Source organism: Odocoileus virginianus, chromosome 3 (genome assembly GCF_023699985.2).
Source record: "Odocoileus virginianus isolate 20LAN1187 ecotype Illinois chromosome 3, Ovbor_1.2, whole genome shotgun sequence".
Taxonomy (NCBI): domain Eukaryota; kingdom Metazoa; phylum Chordata; class Mammalia; order Artiodactyla; family Cervidae; genus Odocoileus; species Odocoileus virginianus.
The window spans coordinates 10484031-10494600 of NC_069676.1; the positions used below are offsets into that span (position 1 = coordinate 10484031).

At 45.7% G+C, this 10570-nt stretch overlaps 1 protein-coding gene across 1 annotated transcript; it reads left to right on the forward strand.

Annotated features, from left to right (window-relative positions):
• Positions 1-7823: 7823 nt before the first annotated feature.
• On the forward strand, positions 7824-10313 carry GADD45GIP1 (GADD45G interacting protein 1). The gene is made up of 2 exons (XM_020887092.2): positions 7824-8206; positions 9956-10313. Exons 1-2 carry the CDS (start codon positions 7857-7859, stop codon positions 10272-10274), a joined length of 669 nt encoding a protein of 222 aa, XP_020742751.1. The 5' UTR covers positions 7824-7856; the 3' UTR covers positions 10275-10313.
• Positions 10314-10570: the final 257 nt, after the last annotated feature.

A 10570-nucleotide genomic window follows, 5' to 3' on the forward strand; every position in this document is an offset into this window, starting at 1 on the left:
CAGACATAAAAATAAATAAATAAAAAGCAGAGACATCACCTTGCTGACAAAGATCCGTGTAGTCAGAGCTATGGTTTTTCCAGTAGTCATGGATGGATGTGAGTTGGACCGTAAAGAAGTCTGAGCACCAAAGAACTGATGCTTTCAAACTGTGGTGCTGGGGAAGACTCTTGAGAGTCCCTTAGACAGAAAGGAAATCAAGACAATCAGTCCTAAAGGAAATCAATCCTGAATATTCATTGGAAGGACTGATGCTGAAGCTGAAGCTCCAATACTTTGGCCACCTGTTTCGAAGAACTCACTTACTGGAAAAGATCCCAATGTTGGGAAAGGTTGAAGGCAGAAGGAGAAAGGGGAGACAGAGGATAAGATGGTTGGATGGCATCACCAATTCAATGAACATGAATTTGAGCAAACTCCAGGAGACAGTGAAGGACAGAGAAACCTGGCATGCTGCAGTTCATGGGGTCACAAAGAGTTGGATGTGACTTAGTGACTGAACAATTAACCCAATTAAGAAATAAAAGGTTACAAATATGAGAGAAACTGGCTTTATACTGTCCTTAATCCTTGAATTAGCCAATTTTAATCCCCAGGACTGGTATTCACAGTTTTACTATGTACCTGTCCATTCAGAAAAGATACATAAAATTGTTTTGTATAAAACAATATATATGATATCTTAATGTATCCTTTTAACTTTCATCTGCCCTCCCCTTCATGTTCCTTCATTTTTACTGCTTAAGAGTATTTCACTGCACGTACATACTCCCCAATTTTTTCTCCATTATCCATTTTTTTAACTGTCACAAACCATCTTGCAAAGAAAATTCTCAAAAGTGGTTCTTCTGCACCTGGTTTTTTGCACTTCCTCTACTGCAAGTTTGCTCCTTATCAGTGGTTCAAGTTCCTGGCTGCATGTTAGAGACCCTTGTCCAGACTGTGCTGCAAATCAATTACTACATTGGAGTCCCAGCTTATAACTCAGCATGCATGCATGTGCTCAGTCATGTCTGACTCTTTGCAACCCCATGGACTGTAGCCTGCCAGGCTCCTCTGTCCTTGGAATTTTCCAGGCAAGAATACTGAAGTGGGTTGCCATTTCCTCTTCCAGGTGATCTTCCCAAACTAGGGACCAACTCCCGCATCTCCTGCATCTCCTGCATTGGCAGACAGATTCTTTACCACTAGCACCACCTGGGAGCCCCGTGGTCCCCAAATTTCCTGGTCTGGTAGCAAATTAGCTCAGAAATTCACACCTGTCTGCCTATCAGCCCCATTCCAGGCACTTTCTTCCTGCTTCATCTTCACTGTAATTATTTGGATGTCTCACCCACAAGACTGAGGTGTTTGAGGTCAGGGACCAACTCTACTTCATTTTGTATGTCTTCAAAGTTCCAAGGGCTTCCCAGGCGGTGCTAGTGGTAAAGAACCCACCTGCCAATGCAGGAGACATGTGTTCCATCCCTGGGTTGGGAAGATCTCCTGGAGGAGGAAATGGCTACCCACTCCAGTATTCTTGCCTGGGAAATTCCATGGACACAGGAGCCTGGCAGGCAGTCCATGGGGTCACAGAGTTGGACACAACAAGTGACTTAGCACAAACAAAGTTCCAAGAAGCCAGGAAGGTGTCTGCTGAGTCAAACCTGAATGACAAGGAATAGCCTACCACTGGGGACCTAGTAGCTCAGATGGTAAAGCATTTGCTTGCAATGCAGGAGACCTGAGTTTGATCCCTGGGTTGTGAAGACTCCCTGGAGAAGGAAATGGCAACCCACTCTAGTGTTCTTGCATGGGGAATTTCATGGAGAAAGGAGGCTGGCGGGCTACAGTCCATGGGGTCTCAAAGAGTCAGATATGACTGAGCAACTAACACACACACACACCATGGGGCTTCCCTGGTGGTCCGGTGGTTAAGACACCACACTTCCCCTGCAGGGGACTCAGGTTCAATCCTCAGGGAACTAAGATCCTGCATGCCGAAAGGCATGGCCAAAAAACAGAAGGAAAAAAAGAGCCCACCAGCTGTAGATCCTGGGAGATAGTTCTAAGCTTGGCAGCAGGAAAAGTAATGCAAATGCCCTGAGGCCAGTGCAGGTCAGGGACCACCCTCTTACCCCTAATGGGTACTTCTACCTCCTAATGCCCCTTCTACCTCCTAATGGGTCTTCCTGCTTCTCTACATTTTGCTCCATCAATGTTTTTTCTCTTCAGAAGCCAGAGGAGAATCATAAGTCATATTCATTACTGCTCCACTCAGAGACCTCCCATGGCTCCCCTTTGTCCTTGGAATAAAACCAGAAACTCTTGCCCTGGCTTATATTTCCAGCATGGCTGGGTACTACCTAACACTATTCACTTCACCTCCTCCTTCAATCCACTTCATTCACTGGACTTCAACCACGCTGGTACGTGTCCCTCAGCAAACCTTGGGGACAGACTTGTTGAGCGCCTCAAAGTGAGCTCCCTGAGCGGGCACATGGGGATACAGTAAGGGCAGTTTACTGAAGCACCATTTCTGCAGTCAAGAAAAATTGGAAACAAACGTCCATCAAAACAGCATGACAGAATAATTATAGTTTATTCATACTATGGACAATATCGAGCAGATACTTTATTTCATTTTTTTAATTATTTTCTCTGTGTGGCATGTGTTCTTAGTTCCCTGACCAGGGATTGAACTTGTGCACCCTGCAGTGAAAGCATAGCGTCCTAATCACTGGACCGCCGGGGAAGTTCCTGAGCAGACTTTTTTTTTCCAACCTTTTTTTAAAAACCACTAAACACAGTAAGAAATACATTTTATATTATGAACCAGAGGTAGCAGACTGTAGTTTCCAAAGAGGCCTCAATAATATGCCCTGGGACTTCCCTGGTAGCCCAGTGGTTAAGAATCCGCCTTGCAATGCAGGGATTGTGGGTTTGATCCCTGGCCAGGGCAGTAAGAACCCATATGCCATGAACCAACTAAGGCTGAACATCACAACCACTGAGTTTGAGTGCCGCAATGAACGACACTGAATGACACAGTGAACATCCCACACGGCACAACTAAGGCCAGATGCAGCCAAATACAATAAATACATGTTTTAAAAAATATGTCCTATCCTACATGTTCTATATACAATCCTTTGTATGCAACTGTGACAATGCGGCCCTGAGACTCCTGTGAGTGACAAGGTCTCTGACCCCTACCCTTGAAGCTAGACAATGTTGGTGACTGTGTGACCAAAAGCGAGACCACTGGGTGGCTGTCCCCGCCAACACCTCAGCTGAATATCCAGCCAGAATCCATCGTAAGTCATGGATGAATAAAGACGCTTTCTGATGATGCCAGCTGCCAGGTGGTAAGTCACTCAACTTTCAATTATTCCCACTGGGGGCTGCAGACAGCATGGAACAGAGACAACCATCGCCACTGTGCCCCGCCCAAATTCCTGATCTACACAATAAGCATAACAAAATAGTTGTTTGGGGAAGCTTTGTTACCATTAATGACAACTGCATCACCAGTATATACACATACATGCATATGTGACAGAAATAAATGTTTCACCAAACAATACTTACCGTTAGTACATGTGATACAATCTGACATTTTAATTTTATTCTGTATTTTTCATTAATAATAACTGCAATTATACCCATGTCCACAGGAGCATTATTCACAATAGCCAAAAGGTAGAAGCAGCCCAAATGTCTATCAGTGGGTGAACAGAAAAACAAACTGTGGTGAATATTTGCAATGAAATATTACTCAGCCTTAAAAAGGAAGTAAATTCTGACCCTTGAGGACATTAAGCTCAGTGAAACAAGCCAGTCACAAAAGGACAAATACTATACGATTCCACTTACATGAGGTCCCAAGAGCAGTCACATTCACAGAGACAGAAATTAGAATGGTGACTGCCAGGAGCTGAGGGAAGTGGAGAATGGAGAGTTAGTTGCTTGATGGGGAAAGAGTTTCTGTTTTACAAGATGACAAATTCCTGGAAATGGATGGCGGTAATGGTTGCGCAACAATGTGAATGTGCTTAAGGCCACTGAACAGTAGTGGACCTTAAAATGGTTACGAGGATTTCCTTAATGATCCAATGGTTACGAGTCTGCCTGCCCATGCAGGGGACACAGGTTCAATGCCTGGTCCGGGAAGATTCCACATGCCGTAAGGCAACTAAGCCCTCATCCCACAACTACTGAGCCCACATGCCCTAGAACTGGTGTTCTGCAACAACATAAGCCACCACCACCCAAGCACCACAGCTAGAGAGCAGCGCCCGCTAGCCTCAACTAGGGAGAGCCCTCAGGCAGCAACAAAGAAGCAGCGTAGCCAAAACAAGTTACAGCACTAAGTTTTATGTGTCACCTCATTTTAAAAAATAAAACATCCTTAAAAATGAAAAGAAGCTTTCTATGAATCATTCTTCCCTTAACTGTAAATAAACCTAGAGATAAATGCTGGTTGGAACCCAGTTCACTGACTTCCTGAATCAATAATGGGCCCTGTGACCCACACTGTGAAAAACACAGCTGCACAGCAGAAATCTACGTGAATCCACTTGGAGATATCCGGAAACCAAGAGGCTGAGGGGAAAAAGTTGCAAACTAATACATTCAGGATACCATTTATGCAAACTGTTTAAAATATATTAATGCATTAATATTGTTCTCACACACTCTAGGTAAGTAATGAATGTATAAAGACTGGTCTTGGAAGAATAAGCTGATTTCAAAGTAACTGTCAGTCCTGAGAAGGGTGATGGGTGGAGGGGGTAAAGGGTGGAGGGAAGACTGGAATCTGCAGGCAGAGGCCTTACTGTCATTGGAAGCTTTTGTAATAGGGCTCGTTTTATTTAAAGAAATAAACACAAAAAACAACACCCTGAAGCAAGGGAGCCAAAGTGTGAGTATTTGTTAAACCTGGGTGACGATACAATGACCGTAATCTTCTGTCCTTGTGAAATAACCCATTAGCACTGTAAATAAGAAAGTATAGAGACTTCTCTGGTTGTCCAGTGGTTAAGACCTTGCCTTCCAATGCAGGGGTTGTGGGTTTGATCCCTCATCAGTCAGGGGGTTAAGATCCCACATGCCTCCAGGGCCAAAAGCCAAAAATACAAAAAGAAGCAATATTGTAACAAATTCAATAAAAATTCAAAAAAAGAATGTACAAACCAACTCTAGGATACATAAGAAACTAACACACGTGATGGTGGGGGGGCTCCAAGGAAGCAGAGGATGAGAGACAGGTGGGAGTAGGACTTCTCACTGAAATCCTTTTTGTTGCGTGTATTTTCATTTTTCTAAATTGCAAAATATAATAAAGCTACAGGAAAGTGCGCAACCCACACATATACAATTATATCCAACTGAAAGAATAATTATAACTCAGGCATCACTAAAGCCCGGATCAAGAAATAACACGGAATACAGTCCACTTAGAGAAAAGCTAACAGAATGGGAATGCCCAGCTCAGTAATCTGTTACAAAGCAAACCCCTCCCACATCTGCCATGTGACCACCACCCAGCTGCCTCCTTATCCCCACCAGAGGTGTACCAGCCTGACTTCCAGAATGGTCACTGTTTGGCTTTTCTTTATCTTTTACCTCTTAAAGAGTGCATCCATAACACTAGGACTTTTCAACTTTATATGAAAAGGACAAAAAAAAAAAAAAGGACAATTTGTGTAAACTTTGTTTCTGTTGTTGACTTGCTAAGTCATGTCAGACTAAAAGAGCCCTTGGACTGTAGCCCACCAGGCTCCTCTGTCACGGGGGTTCTCCAGGCAAGAATACTGGAGTGGGTTGCCAGTTCCTCCTTCAGCGCAGCTTCTTGACCCAGGGATTGAACCCAAGTCTCCTGCCTTGGCAGGTGAATTCTTTACCACTGAGCCACCAGGGAAGCCCTGACACAATCAAAAACATTCCTTTATGAAAAAGAATCATTCGGGTCCCACTTCCTTTGTTGCATAAGATGTTGATGAGAATCATCCACAAGGCAGTGAGCAACTGTGAGTGCTGTGTGGTATTCTGTTGGCTGAAACATCAATATTCAGGGATCCACTCGACTGCAGATGGACTCAGGTGCGAATTGTTTTCAGCTTGAGATTAATATATATGATAGACAGTACTGCTATGAACTATGAACATTCTTGTCCAGGCTCCCTGGCTCACTGGGCAAATGACATTTTTTTTTAATACTAAAATATACACAACATAAAATTTACATTTTAACCATTTTCAAGTGTACTGTTTAGTGGCATTAAGCACATTCACAACGTTGTGAAACCGCCACCACCACCCATCTCCAGAACTTATCCATCATCCCAAACAGAAATTCTGCACCTATTGAGCACCTATACTCAATACAGTATAAATCCACTGTACCTATTGAGCAGTAACTCCCATTCCCCAGTTCCCTGCCCCTCCCAGGCACCCTCCTACTTGGTGCCTCTATGAATTTGACTCCTCTAGGGACCTCATATAAGTGAAATTATACAACTTATGTCCTTTTCTGACTGCCTTATTTCACTCACTATAATGGCTTTCAATTTCATCCATGCTGTAGCATGGGTCAGAATTTCCTTTCTTTTTAAGGTAGAAATCCTTTTTCAAAAATAGTATTTAGTTTCTACACCAGGATTGAATGTTTTAAATGTTTTAACACAAAAAAACTTAAAAGGTATAAAGTAACTAAATATTTACAATACGATGTAAAGTAAAATTTCTCTATGAATATCATAAATATTTACTTTCAAATTCAAGTGTTTTTAGATAGGAATATTAGTGTTAGTCCCTCAGTCATGTCCAACTCTGCAACCCCATGGACTAGAGCCCACTAGGCTCCTCTGTCCATGGAATTCTCCAGGCAACAATACTAGAATGGGTAGCCATTCTCTTTTCCAGGGTATCTTCCCCACCCAGGGATCCAACCTAGGTCTCCTGCATTGCAGGCAGACTGTTTACCATCTGAGCCACCAGGGAAGGCCCCAAAATGTAAACATTTAAATAAATGTTAAGGAAACTTTTAAGTAATTATTCAAAATTAAAATTTAAATAAAGATTAAAATCAAATGAAAAAGCATAATATAAAAAGTTAATGTTGTGAACAATGTTTAAATAAGTGTTTATGTAAAATTTAAATATTTAGGACTTCCGTGGTGGTGCTGTGAGTAAGAAATCGTCTCCCAACACGGGACACGGTTTGTTCCCTGGTACCGATGATCCCAATGCTAAAGGGCACCAGAGTCCCTTTACAAGTAGTGAGCCAGCGAGTAGCAACTATCGAAGCCCATGGACCTAGAAAGTAGCCAGGAGTTGCTTCCCCCTTGGCTCAGCGGGTAAAGAATCCTCCTACAATGCTAGGAGACGTAGAAGACACTGGTTCTATCCCTGGGTCAGGAAGATCCCCTGGGGGAGGAAATGGCAATCCACTCCAATATTCTTGCCTGGATTTTAAAAAAATTAAATATGTTGCATAGATTTAAAATATAAAATAATACATAGAATTTAAAATAAAAATATTTCAGTGTTTTAAATAAATATTTAAATGAGTTTAAATTTAAAACATTTAAATGTTAATATTTAAAATAAATGCTATTTTTAACATATAAAATTAAATTTTAAATATGAACAAAAAACTAAGAAAAAATTTAAATACGATTTTAATAAATTAACTGCTACAGGAAATTTTATAATTATATTAAAGATGTGTAAAAAATAAGACTACCCCCCTCGACTCCCTGCGCGGAACTGAGGCAGCCAAGAAGCTCCTTGCCTCCTCCCGGCCCCCACCTCACGCGCAGGCAGCGCCTCGGCCAGCCCCGGCCTGCTCGCGAGGACCTCGCACGGCCAAGATGGCTGCGCCCATGCGGCAGACTCGCTGCCTGCTCGGGTGGGTGACGACCCTGGGCCCGGGCTCCCGCGGTTACCGAGCGCCGCCGCCTCCGCGCCGCTCACGGGACCCCTGGTGGCCCGACCCGGATGACCCACTGACCCCGCGCTGGCAGCTGGGGCCGCGCTACGCAGCTAAGCAGTTCGCGCGGCATGGCGCCGCCTCCGGGGTTGACCCCGGTTCTCTATGGCCGTCGCGGGAACAGCTGCTCGAGCTGGAGGCTGAGGAGCGAGAATGGTACCCGAGCCTGGCGGTCATGCAGGAATCGCTGCGGGTGCAGCAGCTGGCCGAAGAGCAGAAGCGACAAGCCAGGTGCCTGCGTGCGGTCGGGCGGGAGCGGGGCTGCGGGCCTGCGGGCCGGTGGTGAACTGTGCGTCAACAGTGCTTACTCCATTGGGCGGTTTATCGCGGGGTTTGCGTGCAGTATTTACGTGCACGCTCACCTAGATACAAAAAGACTTCTGGCTAAGTTCATTTAGTCATCCGTCAACAAATCTTTACCTAGCGCCTACTGTGCGCAAAGCCATGTCCCGGGTGCTGAGCGCATAGTGGGGAACAAAATGAATTTCAGATGGTGACCCAGAGTTATTAGGAAGATAAAATTGGGTGGAGCGTGCACGCCTGAGGGCGACTTCGCCTTGGTAGGCCTCAGGCTTCTCTGAGAACTTAACATTTAAAATGTTTAAGCAGAGACCTGTTGGGTTTCCCTTGTGGCTCAGCTGGTCAAGAATCCACCTGCAATGCAGGAGACCTAGGTTCGATCCCTGGGTTGGGAAGATCCCCTGGAGCAGGGAAAGGCTACCCACTCCTGTATTCTGGCCTGGAGAATTCTATGGACCGTATAGTCCATGGGGTCGCAAAGAGTCGGACATGACTGAGCAACTCAGAGAGATGAATGATCAGCGGTAGCCATGGAAAGATCTTAGGGAGAGTGTTCTTGGTAAAGGGAACAGCTGGTGCAAAGGCCCTGAGGTAGGTATGTGCTTTAAGAAACAGCCTGGGCATTAGTGTGGCTGGGGAGGTGTGAGAGGGGATGGAGCATGGGATCAAGGGTACAGATCGGACTTGGGAGGCAGGTTTGAAGGATTTAGAGGGAAGAAGAATGGAAGCAAGAGCGAAGATATTGATTGTGTCACTTACTGAAGAGAGGGGGCAGCCAAAGTCAGGCAAGTGTGTTCCTGGTGTTTACTGTTCCTGTCCTCACAGCAGCTCTAAGAGGAAGAGGGAATCACCCTTATTTGAAAGATAGTAAACTGAGGCCAAGGAGGGCGAAGTCACTTGTCCAGTCACCCAGTGAACGAAGAGCTGGGATGTGAACCTACGTCAAATAAACCCAGTTATCCCAGCTGGCTAACCCTACCATGGGGCTTTCAGTTTCATGTTTCTAATCCTTAAAATGGAACAGTGACTCACACCTACCACCTATTGGAGGGAAAGGTCAGATTCATTTCTTGCCTCCACTCCTGTATCTAGAAGTGGGCCTGGCATAGAGTGGGTACTCATTGATGTCTGTAGGATGAAGGAATGTGCTATGGGAATAACATGTGGCACTTAGGAGTGCTCAGGAGACAGCTCAGGGAAACGTTGGGTTGACTTGGGGTCTGCTCCTGGAGTGACTGGGGCTTGCTCAAGGTTAAATACATATGTATTTCCCTGGTGGTTCATATGGTAAAGAATCTGCAATGCAGGAGACCGGGGTTTGATCCCTGGGTTGGGAAGATCCCCTGGAGAAGAGAATGGCTACTCACTCCAGTACTCTTGCCTGGAGAATTCCATGGATAGAGGAGCCTGGCAGCTATAGTCCACAGGGTCTTAAAGAGTCAGACACAACTGAGTGACTAACACTGTCACTTTCACACATACTAGTTTCTCTCTTCTGCCTCTTGCTTCACTTGTCAAGGACTTTTCTTGACCGTTTTAAAGACCACCGTAAGCCTTTCATCTCAAAATATGGGGGAGCTGGAAGAGGCAGGATGTGGGCAAAGGCTTGGGGGTGGGTGTATGGGTACTGGTCTGACTGGGTGGGGCTTGCCCTCATCAACCACCCTCCTTCACTGGCAGGGAGCAGCTCATTGAAGAGTGCATGGCCAAGATGCCACAGATGATTGAGAACTGGCGGCGGCAGCAGCAGGCACGCAGGGAGAAGGAGCAAGCAGACAAGGAGCGGAGGGCCCGGCTGCAGGCGGAGGCCCAGGAGCGCCTGGGATACCACGTGGACCCGAGGAGTGCCCGCTTCCAGGAGCTGCTGCAGGACTTGGAGAAGCAGCATCGCAAGCGCCTCAAGGAGGAGAAACAAAGAAAGAAGAAGGAGGCACGAGCTGCTGCGATGGCCGCTGCTGCGGCCCAGGATCCAGCAGACTCTGAAACACCCAACTCCTGAGCTGGGTTCTTTCCCAATAAAACTTGCCCCACCCCTGAAGAGCTATGTTCTCTTATCACACCCCTCCCTGGGCACACTGGTTCCTTCCCCAACACCTGGAGCCAGGGAATCCCCCACCCTTCCCTGGCTCTGCTCACTCAGGGGACTCAAGACCATGCCGACCAACTCTGGGGCTTCAGGGGGAATAAAAGGGGGGGCACAATGGGGAAATAATGGAGGAGCAGATGGCAGAGGAGAAGGCGGCTTCTGTTTACCAACATTAATCTCCAGTAATTAGCCAATTACCAGGGGGGAAG

Bases quoted from the DNA above. Each gene is read 5' to 3' on its own strand.
- GADD45GIP1 (XM_020887092.2), top strand. From the start codon at position 7,857: ATGGCTGCGCCCATGCGGCAGACTCGCTGCCTGCTCGGGTGGGTGACG. The intron at 8,207-9,955 runs GTGCCTGCGTGC...CTTCACTGGCAG, and splicing joins GAGCAGAAGCGACAAGCCAG to GGAGCAGCTCATTGAAGAGT.